General features: G+C 51.7%; 1 protein-coding gene across 2 annotated transcripts in view; it reads right to left on the bottom strand.

Annotated features, from left to right (window-relative positions):
* ECE1 (endothelin converting enzyme 1) overlaps nucleotides 1-18,330 on the bottom strand; it is a 103,665-nt gene that overhangs the window by 34,677 nt on the left and 50,658 nt on the right. Inside the window, exons 1-4 of one of the 2 annotated variants that reach the window (XM_032495373.1) lie at nucleotides 14,878-15,031; nucleotides 14,568-14,654; nucleotides 6,550-6,691; nucleotides 1,323-1,535 (exon numbers count right to left, since the gene is read on the bottom strand). In XM_032495373.1, the coding sequence (XP_032351264.1) occupies nucleotides 1,323-1,535; nucleotides 6,550-6,691; nucleotides 14,568-14,654; nucleotides 14,878-14,931 (496 nt within the window). In that variant the 5' untranslated portion in view covers nucleotides 14,932-15,031. Of the gene's footprint in view, nucleotides 1-1,322; nucleotides 1,536-6,549; nucleotides 6,692-14,567; nucleotides 14,655-14,877; nucleotides 15,032-18,330 lie in introns of those variants that run through there. The other variant, XM_032495375.1, reaches the window with a different exon arrangement.

Genomic DNA, 18,330 nt, shown 5'->3' on the forward strand with positions numbered 1-18,330 from the left:
TGACGTATGGAGTTCCCTCGGCCCCACTGCCACCCACCACCCTGCTCTGACCCCCAGGAGGACAAGCAGGGGCTGCCGAGGAGCCCACCCAGGAGCTGCTGGGGGCCAAGGAGAAGCTGCGGGTGGGTGTCACCCTGCAGCAGCCATGACCCCTGGGGCTGAGACGGGAAAGAAAGGAAAAGTCTCCTTAACCTGGTTTGCTTATTCCTACTTTCTTCTAAAAGACACAGTTGCCTGGAATTCATGATCATCAAATTAGACTCTTTACCTGTCTCATAGGAAGGTTTCTGTCCCTTTGAGAAGATCTGTCCCCTTTCGGTGTCTTCTTCAATTTATCTACTTTGAGTATTATGAGAGTTTTTTAAAAACTTAACTTAATAAGTATTTGTTGCATCTAAGTCCTGCCATTGATGGATTAACTGACTGGCTTTTCATGATTTAGCCTCTCCCGGCATTTAGGGTCCGAGGATGGGGCGGGGGTCAGCTAGGAAGCAGGGGTGGCGAGGGTCTCGGCTCTAAGGGGTTTAAGTCAGAACGTTTAGAGGTTACAGCACAGGGCGTTTTGACTGCCCGTGGAGGAGCACCCCAACGGGCAGACGGTAATTCAACAGACATGTAACCAGGGCTACAGCTGCAAACAAGACAGACGTGGGATTCTAATCTGAGGATAAAACCACCAACGCCAAGGTCAGCTAGAGGTGCTGAAGGCCTAACAAGGTATAAAGAGAAGAACTTTGGCTAGACGGCGTATCATGCAAGCCTGAGAACCATGAGGCTAAGGAAGACAATGCCTACGATGAATAACGCGCAGATAAACCACTGTTAAAACTTTTATCAGCTCACAACCTTAAAATCCAATCTAGTGTGCTCAGCCTTGATTCCTTTTGCTCACAACTTGTAAAACTCACAGGCAATACTGATCCAAAACTAAGCCACAGCTTGAAGCCACAAAAGCCACAACTAAAGCTACCAGTTCCTGTGCACCTACTATGTGCCACACATACCACACTATTGCTTCACGTGCATGTGCTTGAGTTCTGGAAACTCCGCCGTTTGGGTGTTATTACTCCTGTTTTTATAGATGAAGAAAGTGAGGCTCAGAGATAAGCACCTTCCTCAGGCTCACATGATGAGTGATGGGGCAGACATTCCAACCCAGTCTCACTCTTTTCCTATCTCATAGGAAAGCCTTTCATCTCCCCATTCTGCCAAGGTCTTCCTCTCACCGGGCCTGGCCAGGCAGGTCCAGCAGACAGCCCTCCCCTGCAGCCCATCCACTGGTCCCCTGCTGCCCATCCACTGGTCCCCTGCTGAGTGCTTACCGAGGAGGTGCTTGATGATGGCTTGGTTGTGTTCCCAGAGGTTGCTGAAGGTCCCCCAGCGCGAGTGGCCATCAGGCACTGGGTTGGCTTTGATCCAGCCACCGCAGGCGTAGGTGAAGAAGTCCTGGCAGGGGTCCACCGTGGGGTCCATGGAACTCAAGATGGAGCTGGTCACTGATATGCAGGCCTCACTTAGGCACACCGGTGGGGTTCCTGGCAGGGGTCAAGGACAAGAGGCCAGTGAAGGGTTAGCAGGGAGGAGGCTATGGGAATACAGTGCAGGTGGCCTGGGACCCTGGGGTGCCACACCCCACCCCAGCCCTGACCAGATTGGGAACTGGACAATCACTAGACCACTACAGAGAAAAGATTTCTGTAAACTCATGATCTCCTCGCTTATAAATTAGACTTCTGTCTAGCTGTCTGAAATCTTGTCTATGGCTTTAAAAAGTACTCAGAACCAAGGTGTTTTTTTAAATCAGTCCTTCCTTCCACAAATATTCATTGATTTTTTTTTATTATTATTATTTCCTGGTGCTCAACAAATTCATTCACTCATTCATGCATTCATTTATTTAACAAAATAATTACTATCTTCCAGATTCTTTGCTGAGTGCAGTGTGTGTGTGTGTGTGTGTGCGTGTGTGCGTGTGTGGTGAGAGATATAAAAGGCACAGACTTTTCCTTCAAGAGCTAATAATTTAGTTGGGGATACAAACATCATACAAGAAAAATGAAAAGACGACATTAGGAGAAACGTCCATCATTTATTCTACAAGCATACACTGAGGATATTTAGTTCCTGCCAAGAGGGTGATACAGACAATATGGTGCCGGGACTTAGGGAGAACAAGAGACTATTAGGAATAGAAGGAAACTATGAAAAATCATTCCCACTGAGTACAAGGCAGGAAAATCACTGAATCTTCAAAAAAATAAAAATGAAACCACCTTAAGAGATCATTTTGCTTAAGGCCATTTTTACATATGGGGAAACTGAGGCCCAGAGAGGCTAGGTACCCTGTCCAATAGCCAGTGGGATCTGAACTGAACCTCACCCTCTCTCCCCTGTGCCTGCTAAGGGCCTGGAGGGAGCTCTTCCGGTGATGACTGGCCGCCAGTGGCAGCAGGCAGGGCAGCCCCACCTGCCAGATGCCAGCATGAGGAGTGGCGGTTGGTGCAGGTGGGCAGTGGGAGGGCTGCCAAATCCTACAAGTGCCCCCGAAACACACAATGAGCAGGGAAATCAGCTTCCTCTGAGCTGGTTCTCTTAGGCTGTGGGGCAGAGGTGGGAAGACTGAAGGCCAGAGGCAAAAGGAGGGGCCAGACTCCTGCTGTGAGGCTGAGGGGTAGGCTCAAGCACATGAACTGAACTGTGGGCAACCTTAGCCATGGCCTAGTCCGAGGTGGCAAGGTGCACCTGCCCACAGGAGATGGAGGCTTGTGACTAAGAACACAGGCCCAGCGGAACAAGCAGACCAACAACAAGAGGGGTTGTTTACTGATAGGGGTGCGGCACCCCTGCTCAAAGATGAGGAAACTGAAGCTCTGAGCAAGTGAACGGAGCAAGGCCACTTTGCTGCGTCGGAGAGCCCAGGCTGAACCCACTCCATGCTGCTTCGGCAACTCCAAGGCTGGGCTTTCCTTGCGTTCCCTCACCACCCCTGGGCTGGACACCGGGGCTGCTGCGGCCCTCCTGGCACATTTGGTTTCCCCACTGCAGGGGGAGGAGTGCGGCAGGGCAGGCGTCGGAGGCTCCTTCTTAAGCCTGGGTTCTAAGAGGGTTCTTTGCTTCTGGCCTTACGCAAGTGAGCTCATCCCTCTGAGCCTCATGGTTTCTCCATCTAGACTGGAGGGAGAACAGTAGGACCAATTTCACGGCGATGAAACAACCTCACGACTGGGCAGGGGCCCAGCTCCCTGGAGTCTTAGGGTCCGATGTTCCCAGGCCAATCCTGAGAGAGCAGAAGAGAATGAACATGCTGGCAGGGGTGGTCTTCGCCTCACTCAGAAACATAGTGCCAGCCAGGGCTGGGTGGCCTGTGGGCTTATTAATATCAGATGACAAACACAAAGTCGTGAAGGCTGACAAAGGGCTCAGAGGGGCTGCACAACAGCACAAAAAATCAGGGTGACTGTATTTTGAGGTTATTACTTGTTTTGAGATGATTATACAACAAAAATTACTGAGCCATTAGACACGAAAACAGAGAACGGAAATGGTGGGAGCCTGACACCCTTTTAAATCACTCTAGATGAGCTCTTAGGGTTGCAGGCCCCACTTCCTAACTTAGGGAATGTACTAGAATCTTTATGGGGGGAAGAGAATTTCTGAGTAGTCTGAAAAAGCCTATTCACTATTATGATATAACTTCATATTTGGAAAAGGAAAAGAATACCTATTGTTTTTATACAACAAACTACAGGAAGTAAAGCTTGCTGAAATCTTGGGTGGTGGGAAAACCCAGAGTACAGCTGGCTGTAAGAGGGTGATCCTCGGGGAGCAAGACACAGCAGAATCTGTGTGTGTGTGTGTGTGTGTGTGCGCGCGCGTGCGTGTGCGTGCATGCTTATGTGTGTGTCCAAGAGAGAGACACACAGAGAGAAACTGATTCTTCTAGTTATCACAGGGGGACTTGGTTTCAAAATAAGAAACCAGTCCCCAGGAATTAGTCTGAGAGGTCTGAGTACTTCACCGAGCACATACTCTGTCTGCACAGGACGAGGTCCCCAGATGGTACTTAAGCAACAATTGCTTGATTATTTGACTAATTATTGGTCTGTAGATCCTTTCCCAACTATTCTTGGCCCAGCAGGTACCTAATGTATATTTGATTAATTAATTCATAGTTCACAGACACTTGTTCGGACAGTGCCTGGCCTTGACACTACATAAGTCATGCAGAATATTTTCTGGACAATTTATTGTTTGTTTTTCTGCCACTGTTTGCAAAGCATCTGTAAGTTCCTGTAAAGGAGGCACAGCAGGAAAGTGGTATTTAAGTGCCCAGACATAACTTAAAGGTGAGTTCTTTCGGAGTCATCAGAGTTTGCTTTGACTGGCCCGATGTTTGCTCAGAGGTGGCCAATGCCGCACCTGCTGCTGGGTAATGAGGTTACTGTCATTATCTGGGGTGACCACGGCTTTCCCAGGCGCAGGTCCAGGCAGTTGATAAAGACTGATAAAGACACATGGGTTGGCTCAAGGGTCACCTGATCCCCAGCCCAGCTCCACCCTAGAGGAAGAGTTCCTCTCAGCCAGGTCCAGGCTGGGAAAAACCTTCTGAGGCCCTGCGAGGGCTGGGATAGAGAAAGAAGCGAGATTCCTCCCTGTGGGCTCCGTCTGGCAATGACAGAAGTATTGGGGCCCGATCGCTAGGAGCCAGCCCTTGGGAGCTCCCTTCTGGTTTCTGGTGGAGAAACATCCTGGGAACGCCTAGGGGCAATCTCAGGGTGATGCTGCCTGCTGGAGTCTCACCTACTCCCCAGGCACAGCGCCAAGAGCTGGGCAGACGAGGCTGGCTACGTCTACACTGCCCGGCAGGGTCTTCTGAACTGAAGCTGATTTAGGATGAAGCAAGATGGCGGCTGCAGGATAAGAGTCATCAGTAAAGGCTATTTTCAGCTTAGTCCTCCTTCCTGTTCTCTGTTCATTCAGTCATTTATTTACTCACTTTGCAAAGTATGTGCACAACTATGGCACGCAGGAATTAAGCTAAGCTTATAGGGTTAAGGGCCTGATAATCATCAATCAATCAATCAGATATGCGTTGTACCGGGGGTGCTAGGCACATGTGGTGAAACATCTACAAACCATTAGAGTTAAATAATTAAGCACTTGCTTCTCAGGTACCGTCTAGGTGCCTGAAATAGAGTAAGCACTCATCAAATGTTTATGGAGTGAAGAATGAATGAATGAATGAGTAAATGATACAGGAGGGATGTAAGGATGACTCAGATGGAGTCCTACCCTCTCTCCAGGCCCCCAAAGCCCTTCCCCATCCCAGTCCAGCATGGCCACCCACTCAGGTCAGCAAATTCACAGTGGAGAAGGTTCAACAAAGCCTGGGGTTGGTGTTCCCAGATCCTGTGAAGGTTCACCATTGCTCTGATGGGTTAAGTGCCAGGTGACCAAGTCGATGGGGTTAAACTCTGAGCAAAGCCCCAGAGGCTGCTCAACCAGCTGGACTACTGCCACCAGAAAGCTGGATGTTGGACACAGGGGAGCGAGAGATCCTGGAATTGTCTGGACTCCCATTCTTAGTTTTAACTTGGATCTGCCCTTCGCACTTCCGTGAGAGCTTACTGAGCATAGACTCTGTGTGAGGCACTTGCAACACACACTCAGCCAGACACAGAGAACCAGCCTCAGATCCCTGACCGTAGGATCAGAGTGGGGTCGGATCACGCTGCTATACAAGGTAGGACAGAGGTACACAAAGGCCCCCTGGATCACAGAAGGACAGCTTTTCTGGGGTCACTAACACACATTGGGGTGTACCATGAATAACAAAAGGAGGCAAAGTCTGAGATCTGGGGCCTGCTAGCTGGCGGCTGAATTCCAGCTGCTCCCCTCCCTCCCGCACTAGCCGCATAACCTTGGGCACGTCACTGAGTCTCGCTGCCTCAGTTTCCTCATGTTGAAAATGGGGCCAGAAGCAACCACACCTCGCAGGGTTGCTGTGAGGAGGAAATGAGATTACATCTGTACAGGAGAGGTGCGGTATTTGGTACATGGAAAGTATTCGGTAGACGGAAGCCATTATTGCTATTTTGTTGGAACTGTGGATGGTGGACGATGCCAGTCTGTGTCCAACTAGCCCACATCTGAACAATAATAGTACCTGGAGCTAAGGTTAGAGCAGTCCTATTTGGCACCAGGTATGTGATATACAGTAACTCTAGTCCTTAGAGACATCCCCAAACTGGGCACTGTTTTCTCCATTTAAAGCAGAGAAGACACAGGTTCAGAGCGCTGAAGTGACTTGTCCAAGGTGACATGCACAATACGTTGCCAGGCCAGGATTTGGACTCATGTCATTCTGATCCCAAAACCTTTCCACCGCCCATCCGCCCACCTCCCAGGTCTCATTCTGTCCTGGTAAACCTCAGCCCTCCAGACCTTGCTCTCTCCTGGGCCCGGCTTGATTGGGGAAGCCCCTTAAACAAGTGGACAGGGCCAGGGCAGGAATGAGTGAAGCCCACGATGCGCCCACGAGGCACCTACTTGTCTGGTACTGGACGCCCAGAGCTGCCAAACAGGCTACCAGTCCTGCTGCCAGAAGCACCACCAGCACCACCAGCCGCTTCTCCACCTGGGTCCGTGCAGCCCAGCACCTCTGGCCACTTCGGGGGCTTCGGAAGTTCACCTGCAGGGAAGGAGGCAGGAGGGGCGGGGAGGATGTGAGCCATGGGCGCCCCCTGCCCAGGAGGAGGGGGCTCCGTGGCAGGCCCCAGCCTCGGGGAGACATCCGGGCTGCGCTCCTGCCTCAGGGGTGGTCCTGTTCCCACGGAATCAGTCCTAATCCAGGAAGAGAACCGCCACTCTGCTCAGCAGCTCAGATTTGCTCCTAAACATCAGAGTCAAGAAGCTCAACCCAGCCGGCCTTGTGTTTTTTGTGTCACCCGATACGGGTATAAGAAAAAAAAAAAAAGATCAGCTTTTCCCTGTTTCTCCAGTAAGGAGTTCAAAAGAGAACAGGATGTTTGGACTCGCAGGCATCCAGTGAGCATCCAGCTGGGCTCTCCTCCGAGCCCCCGCTTCAACAGGGCTGGGGTGGAACCACCACCAGGATGACACAGCCACAGCTCACACTTCCCAGGGACACAGACATCCTTAGCTGATGAAACCTTCACAATCTCATGAGGGCCGTGCTCTTAGTTTCTTTTTACAAATGAGGAAACCAAAGTCCAGAGAGGTTGAGATCCTTGCCTCTCATCACACATCTAAAGGGTAGAGCTCGGATTCGAGCCCAAGTGTATTGATTCCAGAGCCCACCCAGGGGTCAGAGATGAGAATCTTGGGAGATGTCAGGGGAGAGACAATGGAGAAATAGCTCTATTTGGGCAGGTCCTCAAAGGGAGGGAAAAATATCCCCAGTCTAACAGTCCAGCTAAACAGGAAAGGAGGCACAATGAGAGGAAGTGGAGGGCGTGACAGGGCCTTGCAGGCTGAGGAGGGACACACCAGCCAACAGCATTCAGAGGCCTCAGCCTGGCCCTCACACCCAAGGCCAGCTGGGGGCTCCCCTCTGTTCCACGGGGTGCTTCCTGCGAAAGCCAGGGCCACAGGACAGGAAGGGTCCCCTGAAGGTGGGGTCCAGTTCAGTGACACTGCGGCCACGTGCCAACAGTTGAGCACGAACTCAGGACCACGTTGGAAGATGGACCCTCTCGCTTTCAGCTGCTCACTGCCCAGCAGGGAGGGCTTCCTAGAGGTGTGGGTGCCTGGGCTGGGTCTTGAAGATTAAGTAGCAGCTGGCCAGGTGAACAGGGAGGGGATGGGGAAGGGGAAGTGGGGCACGCCCTGGGTGTTAAGGGGCACCGTAAGCCAGTTTAAAGACCAGGCATCTCTTCCTGAGGGCTGGAGTGACATCATTAGATTTACTCTTTGGAAAAGCCAAGGTGGAGGGAGCAAAGCTTGGAGGGCATGGAGGCAGGGAGACCTACACAGCCTGCCAGGAGGTGGGGAGAGGTGGGGGCTGCCTGGGGAGAGGAGGAGACCCAGCCTCTGACCTGCAAGTGCCCCCCCCAACAGCTGAGGGGGTGGCCGCCTCTGAGAGCCAGGTCACGGCCCTCAGGGGGCCTCACAATGGCACTTGGGGATCTGAGACTGGTCACCTTCAGGAAGGGCACTGACGGGCCTCATGGTCAGCCCTGGGTGTTTTCTGAACAGGAAATGACTGGGGATTGCTGCACTAGAGAAAAAGGAAGACAAGAACTTTTTGTGGGGGGAAGAAAAAGGGTTCTAAAACGGAGAAAAGGAACCTGAGGCCTGGTGACAATTCTGTGGAGGTCCAGGAGGCTCGGACACTGAAGCAGTTGTGTCAGGAAGAGGGAGGGGTGTCGCCTCCTGAAATCCCTTAAGAACCCACTTTAAAATGTGGGAAACAAAGACTCTGACCATGCTACTGCCATTAAGTGACAACTGGGAGCTGGGCGGGCCCAGCGCATAGATAGCCTGGGACGATGCTAACACGGTCCCAGCGTTGGACGTTTACAAAGTGCTTTTTCAGAGGCATGAATTCTCTCAGGCAGTTGACCTTGGGCACTGGAATGAATTCAGGGGGGCCCCAAAGGATCTGAAGCAGATGCTGCTTGTGTGGGGACATGGCCACCTAGTCTCACTCTTCCAGCTGTCCTGCTCCTGAACTAGTCTCACCCTCTGCCTCCTCCTCTAGGCCTCTCATTATCCAGGCTCAGCTCATCGGGGGAGAGGGGTGAAAAGCTAAGCCGAGGAGAGACCTTGGTTGACGAGGCACCCACTGCTCCTGGAGGCCAGGAGCACAGCTGTCATGGCTGGGAAGCAGGAAACTCTCTCTTCTGTGGACAGAGGTTGGGGAACCAGAGGAGGTGAAAGGGAGGGAAAGAAGAAATAAAAGGGGGAAGATGAAACAACAGAGGGAGGGGAGGAAAAAAGTAACAATTAATGGCAGCTAATGTTTAAGTGTTTTCTGTGTGTCCAGCATTGTGTTAATTCTATTCTGTTGCTAGAGGATGCTACTCTGTCTTCACAACATCCCTAAGAGTGGGTATGAGTATTGGTGGCAGAAGAAACACAGGAAGTGGGGGTGAGAGGGAGAGAGAGCTGAGAAAACCCGCAGCCTCAGCCCAATGGCCGTGCTGCCCCCCAGAAGCAGAAAGTCGAGCTGAGCCTCACTGTTTAATGTCAAGCAAACAGAGGGTGTTCACTGCAAAATTTAATTAGGATTAAGTCAGGATTAAATTAAAAATTCATAGTTCCAGGCAGAAATGGCAAATGGAATTTGAAAATAGGGTTTTTAGCCTTTGTTTTTTCTTTGCACGACTTGTACTGCCAGGCTGAGGGGTCTCGTAGTTTCTGGTCAAGCCTTGTCTCTGAGGGCTGAAGAAAAGCAGAGCCATCCCCTGGGGGCAGGAGGAGTTGCTGGGAGGCATGTGCTGGGACCAAGAGGCCTTTCCAGGAGAGGCCGTCCAATTCCTGGGTGTGGTGAGCAGGGCTGGGGCTGCGGGTCCGAGCTGCTGTCTGGCTCGGTGAGTCCCTTCTCCTCTCTGAGCCCGTCTTGTCCTTGTTCTTCCTCCTTCAGAGCCTGCCTTTTAGAAATGAGGGCAGGTTGATCACAAGAGAAGGGTCTGCAGCAACTTGGAGGGTCGGAGGATTAGTGTCCCCAGAGAGGTAACTGGGAGGTGGCATTGGCCAAGGAGCAGATCTGATGCCTGGAAGATGGAGTTAACTTGTGAATGCTCAGCTCACTGGCTGGCTTAGTTATCGTATGGACTGTTGTGTGAGGCAGAGAGAGAAAGGGACAGAAGGGAAAGGATGCCCTCAAAAGTGAGGTGGCGAGAGAGACTGAGAAGGAAATAGACAGAGCTGGAGAATGAGAAAGAGAGAAACAGTCGAGCTGTCCAGCCCAGGAGTTCCCAGGGTTTCCACCGCCAAGGGAACAAAGCCCTAATGAGGGATAAATATTCGGTTACAGAAGTGAGGGCCTGGCTCACCTAGGCTTACGGCAAGAACAAGGCAAGAACAAGTTCTGCCGGCGAGGACGGGACACCGCCGCCTGGGGCCCCAGAGACAAGCCAGTAGCAGAAGGTGTGGGGAGCCTGGTTTTCAAAGGAAGCAGGGGGTCTGGAGGGAAGGCAGAGTCTCCTCCTGAGCCATTGCCAGGTCCCCCAGTGACCTGGGCTGCGTGGAGCCATGAACAGGAGTCAGTCTGGCCAAGGGTTTGGCGGGGAGCCTACCCCCTGTTGCCCAAAGACCAGACCACCGTTTGATGGCTGGCAGGGAGACCAGGCTGCCTGCCTGCCTGCCTCAGAGTCAGCCTTTCAGAGTACACAGACCATGACAGCCTGGCCCTGCGTGATATCCTGTCTTCGTCAGGGTGTTAGGCTGGGGAAGTTTCTAGTACGGTTTCCATGGGGCAGACTTTTGGCTGAGGCCACTGGGGCCAGGCCAGAGTGAAACTAGAATGCTTCCTTGTCCTCCCCACCTCCTCCCTGAGCCCCACCTGCCCCTCTGTGCCCCTGCCTGATTCTCCTCCAATGACTGAAAAGAGCTTAAAGTAGTACCTGTTGTAGGTGAGGGGTCACCTTGCAACTAAATGGGAATCAAAGTCTACTAGTTAGAAGCAGCACTTTCCTGCACTCTTTGCTCCCCAGAACACCCAGCTGCCGATGGCCCAATGGCACGGGAGAAAGGGCACAAACCTGAGAAGTCAAAGGTCAGTCTTGACTTTATCAAGACCCTGTATGTGTTGCTAGGCAGCCTCTAGGCCTCAGTCTCTTTTTTAAAAAAAATTTTTCCTTCTGGTTTCACTGAGATATAATTGACATACAGCACTGTACATATTTAGCAGGGGACAATTAGGTTTTATGGATTTATTCATATGGAGGTACTGGGGATTGAACCCAGGACCTTGTGCTTGCTAGGCTCCTACTCTACCACTGAGCTATATACCCTCTCCCCACTCCCCCCAAGTCTCCCATTTTTTAAATGAAGAAGCTGGATTAGGGGCCAGGTCTGACCATCTCAGATCCTAGAACAACTCTAAGGCCAAAAGTATAAGGCTCTAATAGGTGGCTGGAGTTGAAAGGGTCTCCTGGTAAAGCAGAGAGATCTTTTTAAAATACTAAGTGGGACTGTCCCTGAAATTGCCTGCAAAAGACAGCTCTGTGCATGGCGAGGGGAAAAAATGAGAAAACCACTGCTAAGAATTAAGTATCTCAGCTTTCCTTTTTCTTGCAAAAATTAATTTTTAGGAGTAACTGGGTGAGTTTCAAAGGTTCTGGTAAACAGTTGTGGCCTTTTGCTCCTCAGTTTAGGCTGTAGGTGTAACTTTAGCTATTGCCTTTTGAGCCATTGAAATGGTATGTACTGGGACATGGGGAGACCAGGCAGCCGGTTTGAGCAGAACAGACGCAAAGCTATTATATTTAGGGCATCACTGAGATAGCACGCCTGGTGAGCTTTGATAATAATCCTGAAAACAGCTAAATGCATTTTCTGGGCAGTGTACAAACGCCTTCACTTATATTGTCTCATTTCAACCTTTGAAACAGCTCTGAGAGGTGGTTTAGTAATGTTAACCCCATTTTGCAAAAAGAGCTGTTTAAGAGAGTAGCTTTCAGGCTTCAGAGCCCATGCGAGGCAAAGCTGGGGCTCCATGTTAGAGACACCAGGATTTAAATTCTACTCAGACCACAGTGACCACTTTTCATGGATTGCAATTAACTTGTGCCTCAAATATGAGATAAATGAAAAGAAAAACCCCTTCAGGTAAGGTACAGGTAGAACTTTGCTCCAGCGATATACAATACTTCGTTGGCATGTTCAGGAAAAAAGGTGGCAAATTTGGATGAAACATGCAAAATTCCATTTACTATTATTGGAATCATAATTTTGGAGTTTCTAGAAACAATGGTCTTAAAAATCTCAAAAAAAATCAAGTAGTTATTTTTATGGCTGCCTGTCAAGAGAGGGAGATTTGGGGGGACTGGGTCCATTTAAAAAAAAGCCTACAATTGAGGGAGCAGTTGTGTTTTTAGCAATCACTCAAAGGAAATTATTTGAAAGGCTACAAGGTGGGCATTCACAGTGTTATAGTTATTCGGCTTATTGTTCAACTGTAGCAGAAGACTAAATGTATTTTTATCCATTGGTACCATAAAGTGTTATGATTTTTAACAGCAACATGTTTTGGAAGTTTTTAACAACATAGAAAAGTGTTTATGAAGTGGCATTAACTTAAAAAAAAAAAAAAAAAAGCAGGACAAAACATTGTCTACCTAGAGTGAGCCCAACTATGTTCTAAAATATACACAAGCAAATGTGAAAAACTGGAAGCGGTTATCTCCGAGTGGTGGGATTACTCTTTCTTTGTAAATCTTTTTTTATCCTTGACTCTATTTTCTTCCACAAATAAGCATGTAACATTTTTCTATTGGAAAAAAATTCCCAATGATTAAAAACATAAAATGAATACAAAACTCTCCTTGTATGATGAGGTAGACAGGTTCTTGACTCTCAGAACAACTGTTAGCTAGTTCACCTCTGCTTTGGGGAAGTTGCGGAAGCTCAAGGAAAGCCAGGCTGGGGACCCAAAGAAATGCCTCCAAATCCTCAGCACAAGCCTGTTGGCTTTTCCTGTAGTAAAAGGGGACAATATACCCAGTTTGGCAGTTTGGTGTAAGAGCGCCAACACTGCACTCCAACCCACATGATAGCTCTGTGACCACAGGAATGTCCCTGACCTCTCTGAGACTCAGCTTCATCATGTGTAATACAGCCACAGGGGCCCTTACCTCACAGATCATAAAAACAACAACAACAATCCTAGCAGGCCCCGTAATACGAATTACATCCATTTTCTCTAACTCCCATTTTACAGATGAGGGAATTGCGGTTTAAAGAGATTAAAGCAGCTCGCCCAAGATCACAGGTGGAGTCATAATTCAGACCTGGGCCCCTGGATTCAGAGATTGGCTGCCTCTACTCCGCCAGGCAGCCTTGGGCAGGTAAATGTACTTTGCGGCCTGAAAAAGGCTATACCCATGTGGGCTGCTGTTAAGATGATAACAACACAGCATATTATTTTGTTGTGAATTCCGAAATGCCTTTGTGCTGATATATTTAGAACCTTCTGTGAAAGATGAGACTGCAAAAGACTGCTGATTAGATTCTGCTTTGATTGGTGAAAAGTGTCTGCCACAGAAATCTAATTTCCTGCTGGATTTAGCCTCTTAAGAAGGGTCCGCAGGGAAGAGGTTCTAGACAGACTGGGTTTGATTTCTCTCTCCCAGATTTCTAGCTCTGTGACCTAAAGCAAGTTGTCTCCCCTTTCAGAGTCTCAGTTTCTTCATTTTGTAAGTGGGAACAGTAATCCCCACAGCTCATGGGGTTGGTCTTGAGGGCTAAGTGGCATGATGTAGGGGAGGATGCCACATCCCAGCAGGCAGACCACTTGGAGCCATGAGTTTTGATCTCCCTGGGACTACTTAACTAGCCTGGAGGAGGGACTCAATCAATGCTATTTCCCTTTATTAGTAGTATTATCCCAGCTTCTAAGAGGAGTGCTTGAGTAGAGCTGGGCCTGGAAGCCCAAGTTTCCACGCACCCTAAGCTTGCCCTCCAGAGGAGCTGTGATTTGGTGTCAGTTCACTGGGTGGCCCCAAGACTTTCCTCAATTCCTCCCTTGGCCAGCGTGGCAGAAGTCCTCCTAGACGGATCTGCTCCAGCTCTTCTCTAAGCGGGCTCTTCAGGACTTAGGTCACAGGGCCCCAGTGGGCATCCTCCATATCTTAACTAGCTCCCACTCACCTGCCTAAGAACAAACCCACCAGGGCTGAGGTCCTGGTCAGCTCAGTTCCACAGGGGGAGAAGAGCAGAAAGCAGCCACACTCACTGCTCTGCCACCAGGCAGGGAGGCAGTGGGCATATTCAAGGCCCACAGAGGCACACCTTGGGTGGGGGAGGAATTAGGCTTCCTGAGTGGAATGAAAAGGGGCAGGGAAAGAGCGGGCAGAGGATGGTCTCCTTCTCCTCGCCCCTAGGAAACTCGGAGATTGAGGGGAAAGAGGAAGAATGGGGTAATGCCCACCAGACAGGGTGACCAACCATTCCGGTTAGCCCAGGGCTGTGGGGGGTTCCAAGGCTTTCCAGGCTACAACTGACAGTTTTAGACTCTGTCAGTAATTGTCTGTGTGGCCTTGGGCAAGTCTCTCAGCACTCAGGGACAGCCTCTTCTGTGAAAAGAGAACTGGACCAACTTCCCTCCAAAGGATGCTTCAACTCTGCCACCTGTGCTGTACCCCCAGTAGCAGGTGGTCAGGAGAATGTGGGGACAAGCGGAGCTGGGGAGGGGAGGCCGGTGAGGGGAGCCCTGCGCCTCAGGGACACTTCTACCCCAGAAAGGCTTCTCCCAGAGCTGCTGCGGGGCTGGCACGGCCCCCTCCGTCTGGGACAGCAGGATGGGGGCGGGGCGGGGGCGGCACCAGCACGCATGCTCGGTAGGCCCGGGCTGGGGGCTCTCAGAGGGCTGGGGCTCTTACCTGCAGGTGATTTGGGTACACATCACCCTCGGAGAGCGAGTCCACCAGGTCCTCCTCGTCCAGCGTGGCCCGCTTGTAGGTCGACATCTGCAAGGCCAAGTGCAGCACAGACTCTCTCAGCGTCTCCATGGCTCTTGCGCCCGAATGGGGAGAATGGGGAAGCGGCCACCCGCTGCCTCCGCCGCCGCGCCCCGCCCCGCCCCGGCCGGGACACCGAGACCGGCCCACGGACCGGCCCGCGGCAGAGGGGTGGGGGTGTCCCGCCTCCCTCCACCACCCTCCTCCCAGCTCATGCAACGCCGCGCCTTACCCCCAGGGCCGACAGCACGGTGGCCACCGGGCGTAGAGGCCACACGTTCCGCATCCTGCGCCCCGCGAGGCCCGGGTCCCCACCGCTGCCACCGCGCGCCCGCTATTCTGGTTGGGGCGGGCCGGGCTGCGGGGCCGGCCCGGCATTGCGCCACCTTCGCGGGCGGGGCTTGATCCTTGCGCCCCGGTTCCTTCTCTAGCCCCACGGGGAGATCCCCAAGGCCCGCGAGTCCCCGGGGAGATGGAGGCTGCTCCCTTTCCCAGAGGTCGGGAGAGAGATCCCCCAACCCCTAGCGGGCAGGAACGGGGCTCGCAGCAATCCCTCCTTCTAAGCAACATTACGTCCGCCTTCACCAGCAGATACCAAAAGTCAGGTAGTAGGATACTGCCCCTAATTTGGCCCACGACAGTCAACAGAGAGGTTCTTCTCACCGCTGTCCCTTAGGGGCGCCAAGGGGTTTTCCCCATCGGAGCTAGAAAGATTAGGGGCCAAAAAAAAAAAAAAGGTAGAATAGAAAAGGCATATGCCTCCTCTCTCATTTCCCCCTTCCTCTAGCTCAGGGGTCTTTAAGCCAGAGTTCATGATGATTTCAGAAAATTCCAGAGAACTCCCCTGACCTAGAATGAAGAATGTTGTGTGTGTGCATTTGGGTGGCTGGAGGGGAAGCCCATGCTTGCCTCCAGGATGAAAGGTGTGACCTTACTCCCAAAACATTAAGAACCCCAGCTTCAGGGCTAGTCAAAAACTAGGAAGGTGACCCTCCACCTTCCCTCACAGGAGTCAAGAGCTTCAATCAGGTGCTCTCTCCCCACCCCCAGAGGCCTCTCAGGGCCCCTGTGACCTAGGTTGGAAAAGTGGGCTCTCTCAGATGTGGGGTGCTCAGGTAGGGACTCTGGGCACCCAGCACTCTCCCTTCCACCCAAGATGCCAGAAAACCCTAACCCAGCCATTTCCCAAAGGACCCACCTATCCAGTGAGATCTGGAATCCTGCACATTTTTTTCAGCTTTCCAAAGTGTGCTTCTGGTCATTCTCATATTTAATTCTCACAGGCACACATACGTGTGAAGGCCCTCTTACAGCCCTCTCAGTAGCCAGGGCGAGCCTTTGACAGGGAATTCTGATCTTGTTACCCTTGCTTAAAACTCTGCAGTGACAGTCCCCTTTCTAGTCCCCATGACCCCTGCGCACCCTGATCTCCATCTGGTGCTGCTCCCCACCTCACTCAAGCTCCAATTTCTTTGGCCCTCCCTCTGTTCCTCAGATTCTCCAAGTTTCTCCTTCCCTCAAGACCTTTATAGCGCTGTTCCCTCTATCTGGAACATTCTTTCCTCATCTCTACTCCTTCCATAGCCAGCTCCTGCTTCAGATGTGAGCTTAAATGTCATCTCTTCAAATGTCCCAACTGCCTTAAACAGACCCCCCAAATTCTCAATTACTGCAACCCATTTTCCCCTTTATAGTATTTATTGCAGTCTGTTATTCATTTATGTATTTTGGTTTTTCCTTCCATCTCCCTCCCTCTCCTCAGAACTGTGAGCTTACTCTGGGCTGGGCCCTGACTCCCCATCACTCTGCATACTGTACATGCTCAATAAACTTACAATGAGTGATGGAACAAATGGAAGGGAAGTGAAAATTACTCTGGGGAAGTGCCTTTAAATCCTTGTGCATCTAATTTTGCAACGCCCAGAGACAAAGGAAACATGTCGAAGGAGTCGGGGAGGCAGGGTACGTGGGGAGAATTTAAATTCTGGGGTCTTCTCCCACTGGGTGTAGGAGTTCCCATTAGCCGCCCGAGAGAGAGAAAGGGCTCCCAGGCTGCTTCACTTCACCCTGGGTTAGAACTGGGCTTTTTCGAAAACCAGGACTCTAGGCTACACTAAATAACCGGTGTAAACCGCCCAAGCAAGAGACCCTTGAAAAAGAAATTCAAGTCACCAAACATCACGCCTGCCTGGCGCAGCAGTTATACTATGTCCTGGGCACTTAGGGGTATGAGGTATTCATCTGTTGTTTTACACCAGTCGTCTCATGTAAGCCTCTGGCCCTTCCCTCTGAAGCAGGTATCAGCAACCCCCCCCCCCCCCGAAACTGAGGCTGGGGAAGTAACTGGCGCAGGGGCAGTGAAGCAATGCCTCCTCTTTCCGTCTCATCTCAGAGATCACCCCTTTTGGGAAGCTCCGCTGACCTCAGGTGGCATCTGGTCCCCTGCTGTGTGTTCTCCCAAAGCCCCCCATCCCTTGCCTCCTTCTATTAAACACCCAGCACCTTAAATAGGAGAACCCTGAGGGCAGGGGCTGTGTCTCAGCAGGCCCTACACCCCCAAAGGCCTAGTCTGAGGCTGGAGCCTCCAGAGGCATTAGAGTGAAGGTGAGAGGCAAGTGAGGAGGCTGGCGGCCCATCCCAGGGGCCGAGGCCAGCCTGTCCAGGGACAGATGAGGAGGGAAGCTCACATACCTCCCAAGCAGAAATCCACGAAGAAGGAGAACTGTTTATTTTTCAGCACACAAAAGATGAGGAGCCCTTCCTGAAACACCGCATGCTGGGGGAGTGAAACTGAACCCACCTCAGACGTGGGAACGGCTTAGCCAGCTCTGCTCCGCTCCTTGGGGAGCACAGGAGGCCCCAATCAGCCAGTGACGTTCCAGCTACACCGGCAGCCCTATCTCTGTAACCGCCCAGAGCCGGGCGGGGCCTTCCATTCAATGTCTTGTTGGATCCCCACACCCACCAAAAGCCTCAGCCTCAGCAGGTGTCACTTCCCTTTCACAGGAGAAGTGGGAGGGGACGAGGGGCTGGGCAGACCAAACTTATCTCTCCTGACCCCTGTGAGGTGGGAGTCATCACCTGTACTTTACAAATGAGAAGACTGAGGATTAGGGAGGCAGCAGCCATGCCCCCTCCCTGGCTCCTGGTCACCTGGCTAGAGAGGGAGAGGGCCAGATGTGAATCCTAGCTGCCTGACCTCCCCATGCTACCTCCAGAGGACCCCAGCTGCTCGGCTAGTAAGTGGCAGGGCTGGGCCTAGAACCTGGGTCCTGGCCTCCTGGTCCTGTGCTCTTTGTGGAGGGGGAGCTGCTTCTTCAGGTAGGGACCTCATGGAGTCCAGGGGCCCTGAGTGGCAGGGCGGCCAGCGCTATTCCCCCATATTGCCTCATTTGCGGTTGTGGGGACACCTGCGGCCAGCGAGCTTCAGGAAAAGGGAAGAACAGCTATTGTTTTGTGGGGAGTCTCTGATCTGCTCATTCCTCCCCCTGCCTCCCTGAGCCGTGGACAAGAAATCTGGGCCTAGTGTTCATGAGAATGGCTTGGCAGAGACCAAGCATAGAAGAGTAGGAACCACAGTCAGTCCCCAGTTTCCCAGCTGCACAGAGAAGGTGATGAAAGCCAGATGAGAGTGTGATGGTGCCCAGCTCTGGAAACCCCACCCTGTGGAAGTCAAAGACCCGGG

This window comes from Camelus ferus, chromosome 13 (assembly GCF_009834535.1).
Source record: "Camelus ferus isolate YT-003-E chromosome 13, BCGSAC_Cfer_1.0, whole genome shotgun sequence".
In the NCBI taxonomy this organism is placed as follows: Eukaryota; Metazoa; Chordata; class Mammalia; order Artiodactyla; family Camelidae; genus Camelus; species Camelus ferus.